Source organism: Eretmochelys imbricata, chromosome 2, assembly GCF_965152235.1.
Source record: "Eretmochelys imbricata isolate rEreImb1 chromosome 2, rEreImb1.hap1, whole genome shotgun sequence".
NCBI classification, from domain to species: domain Eukaryota; kingdom Metazoa; phylum Chordata; order Testudines; family Cheloniidae; genus Eretmochelys; species Eretmochelys imbricata.
This window is the reverse complement of record NC_135573.1, coordinates 186267509-186292231: the sequence shown is the minus strand read 5'-3', so window position 1 is coordinate 186292231 and position 24723 is coordinate 186267509. Positions and strand designations below refer to the sequence as shown.

General features: G+C 44.1%; 1 protein-coding gene across 3 annotated transcripts in view; it reads right to left on the bottom strand.

Moving 5' to 3' along the window:
- The window catches only part of GLB1 (galactosidase beta 1), a 68566-nt gene that overhangs the window by 14125 nt on the left and 29718 nt on the right, over window positions 1-24723 (bottom strand). For all 3 annotated transcript variants that reach the window (XM_077811109.1, XM_077811111.1, XM_077811110.1), the window contains exons 6-14: window positions 21975-22155; window positions 20839-20897; window positions 19990-20111; window positions 19846-19886; window positions 19146-19258; window positions 7012-7086; window positions 4222-4311; window positions 1695-1808; window positions 421-552 (exon numbers count right to left, since the gene is read on the bottom strand). In XM_077811109.1, the coding sequence (XP_077667235.1) occupies window positions 421-552; window positions 1695-1808; window positions 4222-4311; window positions 7012-7086; window positions 19146-19258; window positions 19846-19886; window positions 19990-20111; window positions 20839-20897; window positions 21975-22155 (927 nt within the window). The remainder of the gene's footprint in view (window positions 1-420; window positions 553-1694; window positions 1809-4221; window positions 4312-7011; window positions 7087-19145; window positions 19259-19845; window positions 19887-19989; window positions 20112-20838; window positions 20898-21974; window positions 22156-24723) is intronic.

Here is a 24723-nt window from a genome sequence, read left to right as displayed (position 1 = left end):
TATAGCCATCTGGCCTTGTCCCGTCACATAATTTTATATACAAAATCTGAATTTGCAAACTCCAGTGAGCTTCAGTTCTAGATGATGTTTCAGCTGTTTTTAATTCATTTGAACTGGTTCATGCATCCTTAGATGATACATTAGAAGACTCAACACCTCTTGAGAGACCTGTGGGTGATATAAAACCACCAAAAGTTAAAGGGTGTCTGTCTGCTTTTAATGCCACTTTGACCTCAATGAGAGCAGGACTCATAAGAAAAGTATTAGTTGTATTTTGAGTTAAGTAGAGTTGCACCATCATATTCCCGAACCCTTTGCTCTTACTATTGCATTAAGATTTTCTTTTACCAATAGAAGAAAAGCTGATCTCTGGTGTGCTTTGACAAGTTCCATTGTCTAATCATTAGTGCCTAAATTTACCTTAAAGTCATTGTTGTATCTACCATAGTTTACTCGACCCATGTTTTCTACCAACACATCCAGATTTGCTCCAGCCTTCCCGGTTATATTTATCATGTATGATTTGCCTCGTTCAAGGACTCCCTGAGGAACCTGTAAGGATAACACCAAAAGGAGAAAATAACGTAAGGCTCAAACAGAGGACAAAACTGGATTACTCATTTTTGAGACTTACTGGCTTGTACAGAGGAAAATATCCCCCTGCTGCCCTGCTCACCTCAACCCCTTCAACTATCATTTAAGTTGATCAGTAAGATATTCAGCTAAGTAGTGTTTCAGTTATTCAAATAATGGAAAATTATCAGTTTCCTCAAAAGTGTGGTACACTTCGTTCACTAATTCTATTGGTTTTTAAATTTCAAAGCTCTGCAAGGCTTCTCATTCCTAAAAAACTCAAGTTGTCAAGGTCTGTTCAGATGACTGAAAACAGTTTGCACGCTTTATAGGTGAAATATGACTCATTCTCAGATTAAGCTCTGATGCATTTTTTTTGTAAAAACACTAAGATTCTGAATAGAAAACCAAACAATAATTTGGTTTTGCCAATAGAGACTCTACTGCTTACTATACAATACATCCTTGATGTATTATATAGAAAACAAAGTTCATTAAAGCAATATTAATGCAATATGCCGGAATAAAGAATGAAAGCTGCGCTTTGACAGTCCATAAATTGATTTTTCTCCTTATTGAGCAGGAACAAAGCTGTGCTGTACACAGTTCAAGGAGGAAAGCGGGGGAGGAATCTACATCCTGTAAAAAAAAAAATTTTAATTTGTGGTCAATAACCCAATGTCACAAGCAAAGATGTAGACTCAAGTTTCCTGCAATAATCAATTGAAACAACCTGCAGGAGCTGATCAAATACAGTCAACTTATAATTTGTATCAAACCAGTAGTAAGCAAACCCAGCTTATAGATTTTTTTTTCTACTTGTATGAAGACCCTAGACCAATTTTCAATTGTCTTGATACTAATTATAAGACTTTCAAGTAGACCATAGAAATGGTGTGCACAGATTTGAATGTTTTAAAAACTTTACTAAAGTGTACAATGTACCAACTGTATGATCCCTTTCTTTCTCTTTACATTTCATATTAAATTAAATAAACTAAACTGTATTTGTGTACATGGGGAAAAAAGCCACAAAGTACACAATACAATTATTAATCATAGTTACCCAAAGAAGGCAAGTGACAGACATGGATATCGGTAGTTGTAAGGTCAATATTTACCCCATCTACAGAGACATAAGCACGGTCGTGGACTCCGTTTAAAGGTGAAAAGAGTGGTGTTGGCTCACTACAATTTTTTGGCAGGGTAGTCCTGTACAGCACAAACCCAAAATACTAGAAGAAAAAAATCAGAGAACCAAGTCATTCTGAGGCTACACTTGAGGTCACACAATGGAAACCAATAACCAGAATTTCGGCCTACACATTGGAAGAGTAATTTCAACTTTCATACCCTGTCTGGAGCGATAATCACAAATGGTTTCAGATGTCCTAGTTAATATCTTGTCAAGTGATTTCAATTTTTAATACTCAATGTAAATTTCGTAAAGTTTCCTACATATCTTTACATAACCTTAAAGATGAAGATCTCAGTTAAGATTTCTCCTCCTCTGCACCTCAATAAGAGTAAAGGGTCATGAACTGAATCCATTGATTAGTTCACTGAAAATTGATAAAAATGACAACTGGAAAAAACGTTGCAACTGAAGCTTAGATAACAAGCTAAAAAACTGCACCCTAAAACTGCCAAAAACTGATGCCGGTACTGCCTGTATAGGAGAACCAGCTGCTATGTTACTGGAACAATTAGGAATATTCTCATGTGACATATTGCCATCAGGGGACAATAAAATCAGAGCTGCTGGATTTGTTCCTGTAAGAAATGAAACAAACACATTGAAACCATTCGGTTTTTCCCCAGTAGCATTAACATAACACCACTGTCTGACATGAATTGGATTTTAACTTGGTTCCCAGCCTCTGGGGCAAGAAGAGGTGGGAGCATGGCAGTTCGAGCCAGCCACATGTGACCACCAATGCATTCAACCGGCAGCACAGATGGCAGGAAAAAACAAAACAGAGGAGGCTGTGACCATTCTGGGCCGCCCCTTTTCCTGACATGTCTCTGAGGTTCCCATGAGACCAAGGCAGGTGACAGGGTGTAACAGCTGCAAAGTCCAGCAGAGTGTGGAGAAGAGAAGCAATGCATGGAGGGTGAACTGCTTGAAACATCACCCCATGAGCGGGGATGCTGAAACCAGGGAGCTGATTGGTCAGGGGCTCCTTTTAAACCGCCTGCCTGGTTTCTTTTCATAGGGTCTTTCAGCAGCTGACTAGAATGCCTGCTCTCTGCTCCCACAGAAGCACACAAGTAGCAGGACAGCTCCTGAGCCTCTCTCTCCTGGCTGGATCCCTCTGGTATGTGCAGGTAGAGGCAGAGAAGGAAAGACATCCAGCTTACTGGCCAGTAGTTGTAGCTTGGCCAGGGCAGATCTGGGTTTTGAACCCAGCCCAGCTAACGTTCAGAATTGGGTTTTGAACCCATCCCATCCAGTGTCCTGGGACTATGGGGCAGGTAGCTGCTCAACAGTCCCGCCCACCACACGTTTCCTAGTGGTTGCTTCTTTCAGCTGCAGGTAACTGGCTCCTAATCTGTACATAGCTCAGCAGAAGGGGTGATCTGGGAGCCAGATGCATGCAGCGGAAAGGTGGGGCCACTGAGCAGCCAGGAGGGGAACAGAAAAGAAGTCGGGGAGAAGGGGCAAAAGATGTGGGGAGAGGAGGAGGAGGAAGCCATGGCAAGAAGAGGAAGATGGGAGCAAGATGCTTTTTCAAGGGGTATTTTTCTAAATCAGCCAGTGGTGTAGAGGCCCCCTGGTGAATGGGATGAGTGCACTCTGATGAGTTCTGGGTGACTACTCTCAGAATTTTTTCTACCTACATTCTGAAGAGGAAAGGAAGTAAAAATGAATAAGATACCCACAAAACATTAACCTTGTGACCCTCCTCCCATCCGCCCCCGCAGATCTCCTGCCCTGTTTATCAAGAAAATTGTCCCTGGCAGATATTTTGACGCATCAACTATACACCAGAGAGAAAGAAAGAACAGACAGAGAGGAAGAGTGGGGAAAATCTAGAAAACAGGGAGGAACAAGGTGGAAGGGATCTTTGAAACCGAGTGCTTCACAGAGAGACTATAAAGGGGGAGAAAGAGCAAGAGAAATGGAGGAAGATAGTGAGGATGAATAAAAAATGGAAAGTAGAGATAACAAAAATACAGAAAGAGGGAGAGAGAAAATGAGCCAAAAAACCCCGAGTGAGATTCAGCAGTGAAGCCAAAAATATGGTGGCCGCAGGAACAGATGGCGTCACAAATGCGGAGGGGTCTCCAACCCAAGGAACTTGGGAACAACTACTGTAAGAAGTACAACACTGCAAGATTTAAAGGACCATGTTCAGACTTGGTTTAAGACCTTTCACCCCAATGCAGTGATATCAAGGCTAAATTTCATGTAATAAGATTTGGAAAATGATCACTTAGTAGTTACATGAGGAGTTATTGCGGGAGGGATAGCTCAGTGGTTTGAGCATTGACCTGCTAAACCCAGGGTTGTGAGTTCAATCCTAGGGGGCCATTTAGGGATCTGGGGCAAAAATTGGGGACTGGTCCTGCTTTGAGCAGGGGGTTGGACTAGATGACCTCCTGAAGTCCCTTCCAATCCTGATAGCCTATGATTCTAAGTCTTACCTGCTGCAGCTGAACAAAGGATAAGGGGTAAGTGCTTCTTATTGGCCCAGAGGGTGACAGGTCATCAAGAAGCTCTGCTACTGTGCCTAGCTGCAATGCAGGAAAAGCAGATTTAGACTGGTCATAAAATTCAATATTTAATTAGTAGCTAAATAAGACAACAATACGGTCCAAATTCTGCTCTCAGTTACACTGTTGTAAATCTGATGTAACTATTGACTTCCAATGAATTACTCCAAATTTATTATCTGAGGTAGCTCGGAGCAGAATTTGGCTCTGCCAAGTATCATCTAAGAGGACTTTTAAAATAACTGAACCCACATTTATTTTTGAAGCAGTAAGGCCCCAATTCAGCAAGATGTTTAGGCACAAGTTGAAATTTAAGCATGCAATCGGTCCACTGACTTTATTAAGACAATGCACAAGTTTAAAGTTAAACATGTGCTTAAGTACCTTTCTGAATCGGTCCAATAGGCACAACTATACTGCAGGTTAACATACCTATGGTGCCCTCTGATCTCTTTTTGAGATGATAAGAGCTCTATTTCAGACTATGTTTCTCTCTCAACATTTGCTGTGGATTCTATGTATTAGTCAGGAGGCACACAATATGCATAATACCCTCTATAGGCTCAAAGGTTCAAGTGTTTTGGGATTTTTTGAATAAGAGCATCAGAATTTTAGTCTATTTTACACAAGTGTCTCCACGGGCCCAGTGTAAATTGTACATTGGTGATTCCAAATATTTTCCAAAAAGTCAGTATTTGCTTTCAAGTAGTGCTGCAGAAAAGCCACTACAAAAAAGAGCACTTCAAATGTTGTAGAATTTGATATATATTTTATACAAATTCACAGTAAAAAGACAACAATGAAATGCTGGGTGTTTCAAAATAAGAAAAGAGCAAGCTTTTGCACAGGCACATTCAAAGATGAGAATGCAACATTAAAAACAAACATCAACATTATGTATGCACGTTCCTACACGTGCCATAGGATAACCTGAACCATCTATTCACATGCGAGCACTGATTTTCATAGATTCATAGATATTTAGGTCAGAAGGGACCATTATGATCATCTAGTCTGACCATCTGCACAACGCAGGCCACAGAATTTCACCCACCACTCCTGCAAAAAACTTCACACCTATATCTGTGCTACTGAAGTCCTCAAATCGTAGTTTAAAGACTTCAAGAGCAGAGAATCCTCCAGCAAGTGACCCGTGCCCCATGCTACAGAGGAAGGTGAAAAACCTCCAGGGCCTCTTCCAATCTGCCCTGGAGGAAAATTCCTTCCCGACCCCAAATATGGCGAGCAGCTAAACCCTGAGCATATGGGCAAGATTCATCAGCCAGATACTACAGAAAATTCTTTCCTGGGTAACTCAGATCCCACCCCATCTAATATCCCATCACAGGCCATTGGGCCTATTTTGTACATAAAAATAGAGTGACTACTCAAAGACAGTAGTCTGGATATAAGTGGGTTATTCATACAATAAAATTTTATAATTTACCAGTTCTATGGCATGCACATCACCATGGCATTGGCCGGCCAGCCAGCAGGTCATGGGGCTGCTCCGGCCGGCGAGGCTGGTGCTGGGGCTTCTCCTGCCTGCCCACGATGTACACATAGCTATGTGTAATATTACTCACTATTGAATATATACTAGCTCAGAGAAACCTTATAAGGCAGCCTCTTGTCTTCTGGGACCACCCTAAAGTATGCTTAGACAGATGGGGCAGTTCTGCTTCACCTTCACTGGATAGTCATTTCTGTGAAAAATTTCACTTCTGCAGACCACTTGAGCTGGATGACTTAAGACAGGCTGTGCTGTATTATCTGTTATCAGTACTGAATGTTGCAACACTTCATATGCCATAGCCAAATGGGTCAGGCTTATCAATCAAAAATGCTGTCTGGCCAAAACTGAAGAATTACAGAGCCCCATCCAAACTTACGAATTACTACATCCAACTTACCAACTCCCCCAAACAAAAAAAATGTCCGTTATGGCATATAGAGTATTTATTTGCAAAACACAGCACCTCCTCTCTTCCCATCCTTCTCTTTCTTTTCAATCCACCAGCAGCTAAAGCAGCCTCTCCTTAAACTTTTCTCTTCAGCAGGCTGTGAAATAAACCCCAAGGGCTTACCCAAACTTTGAGTTATCCAAAGGCTGGATAACTACAGCTATACAAATATCACTCATTTTAGTGAGACTTAACACACAGCACAGTGTATATTATAAATATTGCATTTTATTTACAAGTCATGCACACTGGCATATTTCCTTTTGGTGTAATAGGGTAAGATAAATGTTAGTTATTGGTGGGGGTAATTTTGAGACCAGAGTCAAAATGCTTGTCAAACTGAATAAACCCGATTTTAACACAGCTAATTTTGGCAAAGCAGTGTTAGTCCTATGGCTTAGCACTTCCATAGTGCTTTTCATCTGCAGATCTCAAAGAGGTTAACAAAATTATCATCCTCCCATTTTACAGAAGGGGAAACAGAGGCAGAGGTTCACTGATTTACTCAAAGTCAGACAGCAAGAAAATGGCTGAGCCAGGAAGAGAAGTCAGAAAGCCTTTCTCCTAGTCCCATGCCCTATATCTTCCTCTCCTCAAGAGGGTTAAGAAGCCTTTTATCTATGAGTTTCTATTCTCTCCTCCCTGCTCCTTTATATAGTGCCCGTAGATGGACATTCCAACTTCATAGAAATGTTCCTTACGAAGAAAAAAGTATGCATGCACAGATACACCTACAGGGTAACAAATGAACATTTACCTTCTCCATTGCCACTTGCCCATATGCATATTTGGGTGTTGTTGGTGGGATAGGGCCCTCAGGTAAGTGCTTATACTAGGAAAATAAAAGAGACCACATGAAACTTGAATCTGAAACACATTGTAACCAAATTCTCATCTAACATTTTGTAACTTAAGGGGAATAAAGACAGCAAACTAAAGACAGATTTGGTCAAAAGTAAAATTTTTCATAGAGCTGTAGGAATGCATTTGCAGTAGATCTTAAAACAGAAGTGTTAAAATCCACCTGATTTAGTTACATACTACACATGATTTCAACAGTAACTCAGAAATGGGAGCCTTCATAAGAACCTAGATAAATAGACAAATAGTTGTCTGAGACTGCCCTCTCTTCAAATCTCATGTAAATCATTCCCAGTTTGTGAAACCCCATCTAGTCTTCCGAGCAGGTTTTTGTACGTTATGATACCTAGCCTGGGCCTGCCAGAGTCTCTATAAGCCTCTGCCTCATCCAATACACATCACACGTTCTGTCCACTAAGGGCCAAAATCCACTCTCAGTGCCACCAGACAAGTTCTTATTTACTCCAGACAAGCACAGTGGCAACTGCAAACAGACTTTGTTCAAAAATAAGGCAGAGCTCTGCAGAACCCGTTTCATTCACTTTGTATCCCTGCCTTGTTCATTGAACAAGATCCTCTCTTGTGCACTGAAGAGGCAGAACTCCAGAAGAAGAGATGCATACTTACATGTGCACGAGGGGGCCTCATTACGATTGCCTGCACAGCCTTAACCATTTCCTCACTTTGGAGTCCTTAAGTTTTGCATCTTTAAATTTCTTAATACCTTTTTTTTTTTTTTAAGTTTCCTAGGTTTGTTGTTTTCTTTTAAATAAAAAATTCTGTCTTGTGAACCTATTTGCTATTCAGCACCAGGCTGTTATGTCTTGCACAAGATGCATGCTCAAAGCTCTGCCTCATCTCTTATGCACTTGTGGAGGTAAAAATTCATTCATATCACCTACTTCTGCATGCACAATACTAATAGACTGTTGGGAGATACTAAAATAGCTCATGGAATTTGAAAAACACAATAATTGCACATGCACAAAATGTTGGTATTAGTGTTGCCAACTTTCTACACACACACACACAACTGAACACCCCCCTCCCCCACCCCTTCTCCGAGACCCTGCACCTTCTCTGAGGCCCCGCCCTCGCTCACTCCATCTCCCCTTCCTCTGTTGCTTGCTCTTCCCACCCTCACTTGCTCATTTTCACCGGGCTGGCTCAGGGAGTTGGCGTGCGAGAGGTGGTGAGAGCTCCAGCTGGGGGTGCGGGCTCTGGGGTGGGGCCAGAAATGGGGAGTTCAGGGTATGGGAGGGGGCTCTGGGTTGAGGTCTAAAGTGGATTGGGATGCATGGGGGGTGAGGGCTCCGGCTGGGGGTGCAGGAAGTAGCTTTGGGCTGAAGGGTGGAGCCGAGGGGTTCAGAGTATGGGAGGGGGCTCTGGGCTGAGGCAGGGGGTTGCAGTGTGGGAGGGGGTACAGACTTTGGGCTGGGCATAGGGGTTCCGGGGTGAGGCAGTGAGGCAGAAATGAGGGGTTCAGGGTGCAGGAGGGGGCTCCAGGCTGGGGCAGAGGGTTGGAGTGCGGGGGAGGGGGATCAGGGCTCTAGCTGGGGGTGCAGGCTCTGGTGAGGGGCTGGGGATGAGGGATTTGGGGTGCAGGAGGGGGTTCCAGGCTGGGGCTGAAGGGTTCAGAGTGCGAGAAGGTGCTCTGGGGCTGGGGGTGAGGACTGTGGCTGGGGGTGCAGGCTCTGGGGTGGGGCTGGGGATGAGAGGTTTGGGGTGTAGGAGGGTGCTCCGGGTTCGGGCAGGGGTGGCGGGGGGGAATGAGGGCTGTGGCTGGGGGTAGGGCTGGGGATGAGGGGTTTGGGGTAAAGGAGGGTGCTCCTGGCTGGGATCGAGAGGTTCAGAGGACAGGAGGGTGATCAGGGCTGGGGCAGGGAGTTCGGATGTGGGGGGGTCAGGAGTGCAGGCTCTGGGCAGCGCTTACCTCAGGCAGCCCCTGCCCCTAGGCGCTAGAGAGGGGACATGCCGCAGCTTCTGGGAGCTGCAGGGAGCCTGCCTTAGCCCTGCTGTGCCACCGAGCAGACTTTTAAACAGCCCGGTCAGCAGTGCTGACCGGAGCCGCCAGGGTCCCTTTTCGACTGGGCGTTCCTGTTGAAAACCAGACACCAGGCACCCTAGTTGGTATAGGGTGGGCATAAGAGGAAGTTACTCATTTTGTGCAGTAATGATGGTTCTTTGAGATGTGTCCCCCTATCGGTGCTTCACCATAGGTGTGTGTCCCTGTGCTTCTGATCAGAGATTTGTGTAGCAATGTCTGTTTGGTCCACACATACGCTTCCCCCTGACACACCCCGCCCTGCTCTGCCTCGAGGCTAATTAGTGTTGAGTGGGCAAACCACCCTCAGTTCCTTCTGTTCAGAGCTTCAAAGTAGAGGGGAGGAAGGTGGGTTGTGGAGCACCCATAGGGACACACATCTCAAAGAACCATCGTTACTGCACAGGGTGAATAGCTTCCTCTCCTTCTTCTTCTTTGAGTAGTGTCCCTAGAAGTGACTCCCGAGAAGTAACCCAGATGGGAGGTTGGGGCTTCGGAATCAAGTCTGTTATGGATAGTAATACCGCATAGCTGTAGCTAGCATTGGCAGCAGAGTCCCCAGTAATCATGTAGTGTTCTGCAGTGGTATGCATGGATGCCCAGGTGGCTGCTCTGCCGATTTCCAAGATAGAGACATTCTTGAGGAAGGTGAGCGAGGAGGAAGGTGACCTCGTGACGTGTGTGGGGATTCCAGATGGAGGTACTACACTGCAAACCTCATAGCAGTGTTTGATACAGTTCGAGACCCATTTGGAGAGTCTTTGCGCCGATATTGCTGTGCCTTTAGACCTATCGGGAATGGAAAGGAAGAGTTTAGGAGATTTCCTAAAAGCATTCATCCTGTCCCAGTAGAAGGCCAGGGCTCTCCTAACATCCAGAGTGTGACGTATGGACTCTCTGCTATTGCAGTGAGGTTTAGGGTAAAAGGTTGGGAGGTGAATCGGGCGGTTCATGTGAAAAGATGAGGTTGCCTTGAGTATGAACTTTGTGTGCAGCCTGAGAGAAACCTTGTCATGAAAGAAACCTGTAAATGGGGGGTGCGCCATCAGTGCTGCTATCTCCCCCATTTCTCCTCCCTGAGGTGATGGTGACCAGCAATGCTGTCTTCCAGGTGTGTAAGCGAACAAGTGGCCACAGGATCAAAGGGCGGTCTAGTCAGGCTCTTTAAAGCTAAGTTCAGTTCCCATGTTGATATGGGATGTCTGGGTTGAGGAAAGAGGTTCGCTATGCCCTGGAGGTATCTCTTTGTAGCTGGGTGTGAGAAAACTGAGTATCCCTCTGTTGGTTGATGGAAAACCAGTATGGCAGCCAGGCATACTTTGAGCGAACTCAGAGATAACCCTGACATCTTGAGTATGTAGTCTAACACCACAAGGAGAGTAGCAGATACCAGGACAATTTGCCTGGAATTGCACCAAACTTGAGACCTGGTCCACTTTTGCAGGTAAGTACAATGGGCAGTCAATGTCTTACTGTATAGTAACACTTTCTGTATCTCCTCAGAGCAGAAGCTCTCTATGTGTTGGAACCCTGAAGAAGCCAGGCCTAGAGCCGGAGTATCCACAGGTTGGTATGGAGAGTGCATCCTTCATTCTGCAAGAGGAGGTAAGGAGTGGGTTGAAGAGGGATTGATGGACACGCCGCCAGCTGTGACAGCTATGGGTATCACATCAGTCCTGGCCAGTTGGGAGCAATCAGTATGATGTTTGCTTTTTCTCTTTTTATGTGTGACAGGACCTTCAGCAGCAGAAGGAACGAGAGGAAGGCGTATAGAAGGCCCTCATCCCTTGGAAGAAGAAGAGTGTCCCCTCATGAGTGCTGTCCAAGGCCAGCCCTGGAGCAGTGGCGTGTGCATTTCTTGTTCTGGTAAATGGCAAACCAGTATATCGTCAGTGTGCCTCATTGACTGAATATGCTGTGAAGTACTACTGGGTTCATTTACCACTTGTGGTCGTGTGAGAACTTGCAACTGAGACTGTCTGCTGTTGCGTTCTGCACTCCTGGTAGACAGGCCACGGATAATAGAACATTATGGGAAATGCACCACTTCCAGCGCTTTAGCACTTCTGCACAGAGGGAGGACAATCTGGTGCCTCCCTGGCAATTTATATAGTACGTGCACTCGATGTTGTCTGTCATGACTTTTGTGCGTGTACCTCTGATCAGTGGAAGAAAATGAACATAAGTGTTCCTGACGGCTCTGAGTTCGAGGTGGTTGATGTGGAGAGTCGCCTCCATGGGGAACCATTTGCCCTGAGTCATGAGGTTGTTGAGATGTGCATGCCAATCTATCAGGGACACTTCCGTCGTGACTAGTAGTGTCAGGAGCACTGTGTGAGTGGGACCCCTGTGCAAACGGCTGTTGAGTCTTTCCACCAATCCAGGGAGTGTTTGACCCAGAAAGACATTGAGAGAGGTTTGTCTAACCTGCCTTTGCTTGGCCTGTAAACTGAGCTGAACCACGTCTTCAGGCACCTCAAGTGAAGTCTGGCAGGAGATATTACAAACATGTCCCCCGCCATGTGCCCCAGAAGCTGGAGGCAATGTCTGGCCGACGTTTGAGGGCTAGTTTGCACTGTCTCTCTAAGTGCCGACAAGCTGGGAAATCTGTGCTGTGGAAGGAGCACTCTCATTTCCAGTGAGTCGAGATCGCCCTCTATAAATTCCAAGCATTGTACTGGAATTAGAGTCAATTTTTGGATGTTGACTCGTATGCCCAGTTTCGTGAATACGTCCATAGTTCCATGGGTGGCCCATAGGGTTTCTTCGAAGGAGACAGTTGTCTAAGACTGGGTAGATCATGATCCCCTGAGTACGCAGGTGGGTTGCCACTATGGAGAGGACCTTGGAAAATACTCTGGGAGCCAACAAGAGGCCAAAAGGGAGTACTCTGTGCTGGTACTGATCCTGACCCAGAGTAAATTGGAGGAATTGTCTGTAGGACGGCAGGATCAATATGTGGAAATACGTGTCCTGAAACTTGAGGGCCGAGAACAAATCTCCCTGTTCCAAAGATGGAATAATCACCACTAATGTGACACATCTTGACTTTTTGAGCCTTGATATATTTGTTCAGTGCTCTGAGATCCAGTAGGGGTCTCCAATCTCCAGTTTTCTCGGGGATCAGGAGATATCGAGAGTAAAAACCTTTGCCTCAGAGATGCAGTGGGATGGATTCTATGGCTTCTAAGCAGAGGAGGTGATCCAGTCACAACAGTCTCTCATGAGAAGCATCCCTGAAGAGGATTGAATACACATGGGAGATTACTTCCAAAACCCATCTGTTGGATGGATTCCCAGTTGGGACGGAACAGAGCAAGGCCGTATCCAGAAGGACGAGAGAACCTGGAAAGTGGCAGCTGCTGTCAAAGGCAGTGATCTCTCAGGGCCTTGACCAAGGTGTCAAAACTAATGTTTTGAGGTGGAAGACTGCAATGTTGAAAATTGAGGGCTTGATGGTTTGCACCTCAGAAACTTGGACCTTTTTCCTCTGTGGTTCATAATAGCATTGTGGTGGGGAACTGCGGTGTACGCAGTTTGTGAGAAGACTGAGGGCTACAGTCTTTTTTTGTCCGGGTGCATTGATCCCCACTGATCAAAGTGTGGTTCTGGAGTCCTTTAGAGTGTGGAGCAACCCATTGGTCTTCTCAGCAAACAACTTAGAGCCTTTGAAGGGGAGATCTTTCACAGCTGTCTGAATCTCCTTTGGGAAACCCAAAAGATGCAACTATGAAGCTCACCGCATCACAACTGCCATTGAGATGGAACCGGACACTGTATCAGCTGCATAAAGTGCTGTCTGCAGTGTTGTTTTGGCCACCACCTACCCCACATCGATAATGGCTCAGAATTGTTCCCGTTGTGACTCCGGTAGATGGTTAATACAGATGTTGAATTTGGCATAATTCATATAGTCGTACTTTGTCCTTAAGGCCTAGTAGTTTGCAATTCTGAATTGCAAAGTAGCAGAAGAGCAGGCCTTCCTTCCAAATAAGACAAGGCACTTCCAATCCCTATCATAAGGGGTGGATCTGGAACGATGTTGGCAGCCACATGAGTTAACCGCTTATATCACGATGGAATTAGAGGGAGGGTGGGAAAAAAGAAATTCTGTATCGGGGGGGGGTGGGGGGGAGGAGGTGTACATAGTACTTTTTAATTGGCCCTTTTGCCTTTTGGTGTGGCCGATGCTGGTGGTTGCCATACAAGCTTAACTGGGTCCAAAAGCTATCCTCAAGGAGGAGGATGTACGTAAAATATCCAGCAGCTTATGGTGAGTGTCTGTTATCTCCTCCAGAAGTATTAGTAAGGTATCTGCCACCCTCTTCGTAAGGTCTTGGAAGAGCTTAAAATCATCTGCCATAGATAGTGGAGGGAGCATAACTGTCTCTTCTGAAGGGGAGGAAGAGATGTTAGTATGTGGTTAACATCCCCCTCTAGTCCAACCTCCTGCTCCTCCAGGATCTCCTCAGGAGGGTCTGAAGCCATAGATGTGGTGGCTGTGGGAGAACGCCTCACAGACTCTTGGTGTGTGCCACTAGACGCCCAGGAGGCATGATACCTATAGGCCACCCACAGATCCCAGTAGGGCCACTGGGGTGGCAGATCCCCATGCATGGTCATACCATGGGGGTTATCCAGAGTGAGGATATGATGGGGAAGAGCCAGCAGGTAGGGGTAGGGAGCATAGTGGGAGTGACGAGAGAGAACCTCCTCCTGGACACTGTCCGAATCTCCACTGGAAAGTGGTGGAGCCAATGCCGGGGCCCTGGTACCAAGCAGAGGAGACTCTGGTGCCTCAGATACCATGAGGTTCTTAGAGAATCTAAACTCCTGCAGTGCAGCAGTAACTGGTGCCAGTTGCTGGTGTTGAGTCAATGGTACCAAAGGGACCAGAAACCTTGGCCACACGAAATGGTCTGATTATGATGGTCTTGGAGTCATTGGTACCGGGGGCGGAGGTGGTATGATCTAGGCTTCTCTTCCTGACCTGCAGTACCAGTGCTTCAGTGCCTATGCCCATAGGTTCTTTAGGCTTACCAGTGGCATCCGTAGGAGAAGGCCCACACAATCTGTGGGTACCGTGCTTAGACACCTTCAGTATCAAGGAGACTGAACGTGCCAGGGATCTCCTCTGGCTGGTTCAGGGCTCTCTCTCTGGGGGCTCGAAGCTTTCTTTTTAAGAGGTCTTACATAGGGAATCTGAGGATTTCTTCCCTGGTTCACCGTCCTTGGAAGTGGAAGGTTGCACAGATGACTCACATCACCTGAGAGAGACAGGCCACGGGTCAGTCGCAGGCTGAAGAGCTCCCTCCATAAGGAGCAGTTTCAGTTTCCGTTTTTTTCAGAATTTGGCCTTCAGCTGCTGACATGTCTGTGGAACGCAGCTCTCGACAAGGGAGGAATGGGGGAATGGCCGTCCCATACTGGAATGGCCTCCCTGCTGGAGAGAATTCTTAAACCGGGAAGGTCTCTTATGGGGTGGGGGGGTGGGGGTGGGAGTGTTAAAGTAAATAACTTATTTTAAGTTTGTTTGTTTTTTTAAACAGGGGAAGAAAAAAACACAAAGAAACTAAGAAAAGAACACAAGTACTAAAAACCACCTCAGAAAGCGTTTCTAAAGTAAAGTATCCATGAACGGACTGCTAATTGCTCCATCTCTAGCCAGGGGCAGTTGAGAAGGAACTGAGGGGGGGTTTGCCTGCAAAATGCTAATTAGCCTCGAGGCAGAGCATGCGGGGGAGAGTTTGGAGTGCATGTGCAGGCCAAACAGACACCTCTACCAAAGGTCTCTGATCAGAACCGCGGGGACGCACCTGCACATATGCCTACAGTAGAGCACCTACAGGGACATTACTTGAAGAATTGCTGCCCTTCATTTAAGATAGTTGTAATAAACAGTTAAGTTCCTTTATGGAACCAGATGAATGAAACAATGGCGGCCTCCACCACAAAGGCACACCTTACTGCCCAAAACAAAGACACAGGTAAGCAAAAGAAGCTGCGCTGGCTGTTGTTCTGTGAAGGTCTGTGTGTCTCTCAAAGAGCGGGAGTAATGCCACAGAAAGAGACCAAGGTCTGGTCTCCTCTGAAAAGTTAGGTTGACATAGCTATAGCACTCAGTGGGTTTGAAACCGAACTAACTCCTAGTACAGATACACCTATATTGACAAAAGAATGCTTCCGTCAATTGAGCTACTGGTACTCAAGGAGACAGAGCTCATACAGCGATGGAAAAACTCCTTCCGTCCATGCAGTCTGCAGCTATGTTATGTGGTTATGTAATAGTAGGATTTTATGTTAGTATTTTGTATAATTTAGAATGAAGGATAAAGAATAATAATGTAGCATGTATTATATGTATTGGTGTATGATTTGACCATATCCTGCCAGCCATCCTTTCTGAAAGCAGAAAGGAATGGCCTAATGGGTCATTGGGAGAGATGCATCAACCAGAATCTGTGGTTGTGCTGATTTCAAGGCAGTGACAGACCTTTTAGGGTCACCACTTAGTTGTAGGTTTAGCATTTTAAAATAAGTAAAAGAATGCAGTGGTTGTTTTCTTTTGCACTGCAATTGGATACTCCTGTTCAAAATGTTCTGTGTAAATTAATTCTGTTTTGTGTGTCAATGAGGAACGTGTGAGTTAAGAGTTAAGTGTGAAGGCCATCGCTGAGCCAGATGGTATAGGGAGAAACTGAAGACAGATGCAAGGGCGCCAGGAGACTGCAACACGCCCCTGTTGAAATGTCAGCGGAGGGCAGATTGATGACTCTAAAGATGAGACAGGCACCTATCAATGGCGACAGGATAGCTGTGATCAAAACCAGCCTGGGATAACTCCCTGAGAGACTTGATGAAACAACAAGATAAAGGATGAGAAGGACAATTTAAGAAAACAAGCACTCGTCAAACAACAATTGATTACAGCATGCTGGTGCAAAACTCATTAGTCCCAATGAAGAAAAATCACAACATAAACAGGGGGCCTTGCCATGAAACTTTGGGTTCATCCTGCCAAGACTTCCCCAGAGCATCGTGTCGCGACCGACAGAACCCGGCTCCTACCTCCCCGTGATCAACCTAGCTGGCCACTACGCTGATCCGGACTCTGGACTGGTAAGTATAATATTGACTGGCGGAGGGGGGGGGGTAGAGAGAGAGAGAGAGAGAGAGAGTGCGTGTGTGGTGTGTGATTGAATGCATATGCTAATTGTTGAATCTTCGATAAGCATGGTGTATTGCCTTTTCCCCTGAAAAAAATCCCGTGTGCTTCTTCTTATAAGCATAACATTTTTGCTGGACAGCTATGGTGCTGTAGCTGTGCCACTATAGTCACCATAGAGTAGATATGGCCAGCAATGCTAGCAAAGAAGCACCAGAACAGACCAAGGGAATCAGGGGCAGAAAAGCCAGGAGACAGTCAGAACAAGTAGCCTGTTTTTAAAAGCCAAACTGAAGCAGCTTGTCTACTAGACCATGACAAAGCAATCCCTACATCTGACATATCTCCCTGCCAAGTTTCAACCATTTAATTGGTAGAGCTGTTAAAAAAAGAATTATTTAGATCCCTAGATAATGGCTTAACTCCGATTCTTCCTCACTCTTTGTACTTGAAAATGGCTCAACCAGTTCTGCTCAAGCTTTCATAAAATCCACTCCAAACAATTTTCACACTAGGAAAGAAACCAAACATGGATCGTTTCAGTCCAAAAGCAGAAAGTTATAAGCAAACCGAAAGAGGCCTGTTAGGTCAGGAAAACAGACAATGATCTCCCCCCCGCAAAAAAGCCTATAGGAGCTCACTACATGTTATGCTTATGTCATAAATATAAAGGGAAGGGTAAACACCTTTAAAATCCCTCCTGGCCAGAGGACAAATCCTTTCACTTGTAAAGGGGTTAAGAAGCTAGAATAACCTCGCTGGCACCTGACCAAAATGACCAATGAGAAGACAAGATACTTTCAAAAGCTGGGAGGAGGGAGAAAAACAAAGGGTCTGTGTCTGTCTGTGTGATGCTTTTGCTGGGGACAGAACAGGAATGGAGTCTTAGAATTTAGCAAGTAATCTAGCTAGATATGCGTTAGATTATGATTTCTTTAAATGGCTGAGAAATTAAGTTGTGCTGAATAGAATGGATATTCCTGTCTGTGTGTCTTTTTGTAACTTAAGGTTTTGCCTAGAGGGAATCTCTATGTTTTGAATCTGATTACCCTGTAAGGTATTTACCATCCTGATTTTACAGAGGTGATTCTTTTTTACTTTTTACTTCTATTAAAATCCTTCTTTTCAGAAACTGAATGCTTTTTCATTGTTCTTAAGATCCAAGGGTTTGGGTGTGTGGTCACCTATGCAAATTGGTGAGGATTTTTACCAAACCTTCCCCAGGAAGTGGTGCAAGGGTTGGGAGGATTTTGGGGGGAAAGATGTTTTCAAACAACGCTTTCCTAATAAATAAACTCAGATAAACGTTTGGTGGTGGCAGCAAAAGTCCAAGGGCAAAGAGTAAAATAGTTTGTACCTTGGGGAAGTTTTAACCTAAGGTGGTAAAAGTAAGCTTAGGAGGTTTTCATGCAGGTCCCCACATCTGTGCCCTAGAGTTCAGAGTGGGGAAGGAACCTTGACAGCTTACAACAAATCTTATCATTTTGAAAGCAGGTATTCATTACAGGACAACTCGCTTTTTAAACATAACTTTACCTCAAAATGTGATTGAGCAGACAGACTCTTGTTGGTTTAGAACCCACAGCACAGACAGGAAGACTTTGTTTAGATGCTCTGGATATGCAGGGAAAAGCTAAACAAACCACAGTGTAAAAGTTGCATACACCAGTCTGGCCTACCGAAATTGGCAGTGCTTACGTCAACACTTCAGATGCTATCAAAATCAGCTCTTTGCATGAAGTCGTATCTCCCTCGGTTCACATGCACGCAAACACTAAAGCTCACATTTCAGATAGGCACTCGCTTTAATTAAGGAACTCAAGAGCAGTACTTTTTTTGTGAAGTTCATTGGCAAGGGAAGCCACATAAAGATGTGAGGACTGAGGTGAACTATACTCTAAGGGAGGCAATATAAAGCTATCAAACTATGATGAGACTTGGCAAGTTAAGCTTGGGAACAATGGAGAAGGTTATGAGAATGTTCTACAGTAGCCTTTCAATGGAGACAAAAATAAACCCAACTTGACTTGTGCTTAAACACAGAGAGGGGCCCAAAGCAAATACTTGGATTGAACAGTCTTGAATTTTGGGGTGTTCAAAGACCAGATTCAAATTCCGCAGCTCAGCCTCATCTCGTTTGTAAAGTTATGAAGGGCAAGTCTGTTCATCGGAGTTAGCTTTCCCACTCTTAGAGACCCCAAACACCAGAGTGCACAACATAAAGTTTGGAAGCAGACTTTGGGTGATTTTTTATACAATAATCAAAGAACTCAGCAGCAGCAAAAACCAGCAGCATATTTCAGTGCCTGAAGTGGATAATAAATAAATTGGCAGAATTTTTTTTTATAATTTTGACAGATAACATCCATGTTTGTTTTTAAGCATTTTCCCCCTATTTTTATCTACTTAAATTTTTCACGCTTGGGGGCACTTTGGAAGAGTCAGACAATAACTATTTAAAGACAGCAGAGATTGAGATTCAAAAGGTTAAAGCTTTATAACCTCTAAATCACAGATCGTCAACATCATCTGTCAAAATATGCAAACTAAACGTCCTTAAATCAAAGTCTAAATAAGTCCTCAAGTAGCACTTTTCTAACTTTGCCTATCTGTACATTTCTGTTCTTATCTTTTTTCATTGGTTTGTGTGTGCTCAGTGAAATCAACATTTACTGATAAAAAACCTAAACCTTCCAAACCTAGTAATAAATCAGGATGCATTAGGCAATCCACACCAATGCAAAACCAGGAGAGCTCACAGAATAAGCTAGTGAGGTTTTAAAGAAACATTCTAAAAGCCATGTCTTTTACAAACACTCACCCTACCGATGACTTCTCTCAGAGCAAAATATTTGTCGGTGAGGTCCCCTGCTTCACTCAGTGGAGCGTCATAGTCATAACTAGTAGGCTGTGATGAATATGGCATGTTTGCCCCTGTGAAAATCAAAAATTAAGAAATCAAAAACAATTGATGGAGCTTCTCCAGGCCCCTCCCCAATGGGATAGTTTTTTAGACGTGTTTCTTTCCACCCACAAATTTCTTTGTTCATAGCATCTCTAAGTCTAGTGATTCAGCTTGGGTCCCCTTCAGGAAACCATCCCTAATCAGGACAGAACTTAAGCACCTGCTTACATTTCATTGAAGTTGGAGTTAAGCACATGCTTAAGAAACACCCTCAATTGGAATGGATTTATGCATATGCTTAAGTGTGTTCCTGAATGAGGGCTTTGGATAATGAAGTGGTGATTAGCAGAGATGTAATGCTGCTGAAGTACAGGAGGTGATATGCTCTGGAACTTTTTAATTCAAGGGCTCCTTGGCACCCAATCCTCCTTCCCCACTGGCATTTAGAATACTTATCTGTGTGTCTTGAGAAAATGAATACAGAATTGATTTAGGACATGGCAGACCTAAAGGCTGAAAGTTTAGAGTGTGTGTAATTTGTAATATACTGTAAATGACAGGTGTAGGCCTCACCTGTAATTGGAAAGCAAGTCACTTTTCTCTAATTGTTTCTTACCATTCCAATAGGCAAAATTGGTTCCACCTATAAACATGTACCTAAAAAGAAAAACAAATAAAGCCACTCAAACCAGGCTTTGCTGACTGCCACCTTACTCACATTTTTCATTAAAAACAAATCCTCTCTTGAACATGCACTTACATGTTAACGTTAGCGCCACGTGCCAGGATTTCATCAAGAGTTTTAGCTATCGTATTGGTTGGCACAACTGAATGAGGGTGACCCCAGTGATCCAGCCAGCCAGTGTAGAACTCAGAGTTTACCTGCCCAGGGTGAAATGTGGAGAGTTGGGGAGAGAACATGAAAAGCGGGGGAGAAGGAGGAATATAAAAAGGAAGTAATATCAGAATTAGAGGTTAAGTTATTTTACACTCAATTTATGTCACTAGCAATAAGAAAAAAAGCAGCTAAGTGCATTTGAATCATTTTCAAATAATTACTATAAATACAGTGAAATATGTTAAAAGCTAGCCACCCACAGGAGATGAGGTAGCCCTTTAGCTAAGATTAAGTCCTTCTCTCAGAGCGGCTAAGGCGTCAAAATGGCTCCTAATCAGCTCACATCCCATTAACTTGTGTAAAAATCTATAGTACTTAAAAACAGGATGCAGATTTTTAACCTACCCTATTAATTCTGCCTCTAACTTCCGCTCCCACACACACTTGAGTCACTCGTCTAAGCAACTCTACTGCTTTGGCTGCTTTCTACATACTTTCCTAGGCTGGGTAAAATCAAGACAAATTGGGATCTTCTGAGGCCAAAAATTACTCCACAGAACAGCAGTCAGGGATCACAGAACAGCAGCGTGGCACAGACATGTACACACTGTCCCCAACCTCTGCCTCGCCATGAAGCAAGAAGAGTTCCAATGTCCCATGAACCCAGGCACCCCAAGAAGCACAATGTACTGCTGCTGTCAACCCCTCGGTTTTCATTACTATCATAAAATTAAGACTATATGGAAATTAAAAAAAAACAAAACACCATACCAAGGGGCCTCTGGGTTCACTGCCTCTTTGAGTTAAAAATGCTGCTGTGACATTACCACCTGCAAATAAAACACAAAACTGAGCTGTAATATCCATCCTATTTCAGTCCTTTGCCTTCAGGAACAGAAGCTGTGATGCTGTACCTCTCCCCCCCGTATCAGCAACAACCTCGGTGGAAATCTGGGCCTAAATTTTCAGAAGAGGCTAATGATTCTGGGTGCCCAACTTGAGACACCAGAAAGGGGCCTAGTTATCTGAGTGTGGGTGCTCAGTGCTTTCTGAAAACCATGCCCCTTTCAGGAGCCTCAAGCTGAACACCAAGAACGAAGGCACCCAAAAATCACTCGTGATTTTGGAAAATGTCGGCCTTAGTTTAAAGTAGATTTATTTGTGGGAAGTGTAAAAGTCAGGGAACTGGCAAACCAGACTTGGAGTTTCACCTCTAAGTCATTGGTCTGAAAGCCAAGAGTGACTGAAAGTCATTACTATTTGATGGATGACCTCCAGGAAGTAGGAGGTGTGTATGATGTGGATTTTTTCCATTAATAAACGGACTGAGACTACAAACATACCTTACTACAAAGGACAATTCACAAGGGAGGTCCCAGGTTGAAGGCACTTGGAAACTGGACTACACTCATGTTGGACTGAGGCCCAGGAAACCTCCCACACTGTGCAGTTTCTAGGGATAAATTACATCAAGTCCCCTATTCGGACGGGGCACTTTTCACAAGCACGACACTCACTTAATTCTGCATGCTTACAGTACCACAGACTGAGGCAATGTGTCCCATTTTAACTATGTTCTGCCTCTAGATTTTCTTCAGAGGAATGTATGGTGATAATCTAATGGAGCTGGAATTTGGGCTGGACTAAGAGCCCTTGGAAAAACTGCTGAGCATGGCTATATTTTTTCAGTAGGTTTGCACTGTAAACAGACCAAACTGGCCACTGATAGTCCCAGAGGTGACTACCTAGTGAATAGCACCAGCTGGTTCCTTCTATGTGTTTAAGAATATATCAAATGGCAATATGTAGATCACCACTTAAACCCAGGAGTCAGGGAGACCATCAACTTTGCTACAAGCAAACAAACATTGGCCTGGTTATCTTGCTACAGAACCGCTGCCACTAACCTGGTGCAAAGTCCACCGTTGCATAAAGACCCTGCAGAGCTCCACATCTCAAGTAATATTTGCTTGCCCCATCTGTTGTAAACAGTACCACCTCATCTCCAAGATGGTGATGGAAGAGCTTCTGAAGGTAACGAAGGTAATCATAATCACAGGCAAAGTAGCTTCCATATTCATTTTCAACCTATGCAATAAAAATAATAGATCAGCAGCAAAGCTGACATCTGATAACCAGGCCTGCACCCATCACAGGGAGAAGACTTTTCGTATTGAAAATGGAAAAAGCCACTCAACATGACACCATAAAAGCCTAACCTGGATTGCCTCCTCCTTGCAGAGAGACAATGAAAGCCCAACAGAAAGTCCAGAGAAGATGCATGGGATGTGGGGAGAAGATGCCACACCGGCAGCATCATTCTGCTCACCTCCCAGAAGCCTCTCTTGCAGGAGCTCCACCCCTATCTGGAGAGGGGTTGTATTCCAAAGCATCAGCCTCCTAGTTCCACAAGAATGCCCTGCCTCAGTTAATGCTGGCTTCAACAATGTTAGCTTAAGCACTATCTCACTCGTAAACGGTGTGCCCCAAGTACAACAGACAAAGCTCTATTGTAGTTCTGCTAACATGGGGATGGGAGATGTTGTATTAATTTTGATGGAATAAATGGGCCTAGAGAGTCAAAGAAGTTAACACGATCCTGTCACTGCACAACACTAGACAGTTAAACATGGTTTGGGGGTTCAAGTACAGAGATCTCGGCCTGCTTAGTTCTGTGGCAAATACACCAATATTAAAAATCTTCAGTATTAAAGATACTGGAAAGGAAAAAAAAAGTAATAGCATTTGAAATGTCCAAATTAAAGCCTTACTTAATACTTTACGATATCCCTTATTCCCTGTACAGAGCTTTTATAAGGGAAAAAACCCATTTGCCAGTTTTTAGATGGTATCAACTATTCTTTTTGAGGAAAAGAGAAGCTTGTTGAGATGAGCTGCAGCTGTTGTTATTACTGCTGTTGCTGAAGTCCAATCCTGTTTTCGTAAAGACAAAACAAGGCACACATGCAAAATGGGAGTGAAAGGAACAGCAAAGATAGAAAATGCAACTTCTGTCTCTGGTGCTGATTTTCACTTGCAACCTCACTACTGGAGAAACACAGGCACAGCACATAGTCACTCTAAGATCTGGAAAACTTGTACCAGCAGTGGGTTGTTTAAGGCATTGCTTTTGGTTGCCTTACTGGGAAAAAGCTCACAGCATTGCTGCAAGAGATGCTGTCTTGTTTGGCTAAGCCAAACTCACAGAAGGCAAAGGGAGAGAGATAGGGAAAAGAAGAAATAAGGTGGGGAAGGAAAAGGACACATGGAGCGCAGTGACAGCAGAAACCAAAATTCCTAGTGCCAGGTAGCGTTAGGGATTTAGCCAGAGGTGGTGATGTCATCTGGGTCCCCCTCTCTGGCCTGGTCTAGTCAGGACCTCTCTCAGAATCAGGATGGTGAAGGTCTAACAGCGTCATGGCACATTCCAGGGTCCCTGGAGATGGTGGGGTTGGCAGTCATGATAACAAAGCTCGCTCCTTTCAGTCAACCCATCTTCTAGCCTATTTGAGCCTCCCCAAAGTCTCTTTTTAAGCACTCCAAAAGGGAGTAAACGGTGGAGTAACCCATCCCCTCATGATTTTGTTCACCATTTAGGCCTAACCAGTTTTAGTTAATTCATTTCTGGTTCCATTCGCCTCTTGTTTACCAATCATGATATTAACACAGTCCTTGGATGGTGGTATTAGACTTTTTCGTTTAATCTGACTCAGTATTTTTGTCACCCTTTTACACCTTTTTTATAAAAACAACTCTTTATAACAGTTTGATTTGAATTTTTGTTACCAAATGTTGGGATATATATATATACATAATCCATATATCCATGTAATATGTTATAGGCCTATTGTAGATGAAGTATGCTTGATGTGAGCTGCATGTTGACAACCAAAGCAAGAATCTGAGGTTTTAAGTGGTCAAGAGCTGTTTGTGAAAAATAACTTTACTATGAGAAAGATGGAGAAATACCAGATAAGGAAATATTGGGGGTATTGCCATGACAATGCATCTGTTGCAATGTATCCGCTGCAGCTGTAAAACAGAACTAGCCAAAGAAGAACATCTTGGGCCTGGGACTGTTTCTAAACATCTTGGGTTTTGGCAATTTGCCCAGAACCGTTTCTTTGAAATTGCCAACAAAACTGATGACGTGACGGAGTGGATTATAAATGATGTTCGATACACTTGCAATTTGGAGTCATTCATGGATCCAGAGCCCTGTTTAGATTAAGGTGTGGTAATGCTGGCTCCCCGCATCTTGTGATCAGACTGAACGTCGACTGGCCATCAGGACTTCAATTCTGATCTTCAGACTCTGGTGTAGTCTGCTTGGGTTATGAATGTGGAGTGAGTAATTTATTTTGTAAGCAATAAAGAGTATTTGTGGATTATATACCAACACTGTATCTATTATCTGCCTGCTCCCCTATCTCGTAGGGAGACTCCTGCTACAGGTCTAACACTTGGACAACTTGGAGTACAAGCCTCTGCACAACAGAGCTCTGGAGGAGTTCTGAAGCCAGTGGGGGGCGGGGGAGTGGGAGCAGAGTTTCCATGTTTCCATATTTTTAAAAATAAACCTGTTTAAAATTAAGTCTGAATATAATACAAAATATGTTAAGGGTAAATTAAACATAATTTAGTTGTAAATGTGAA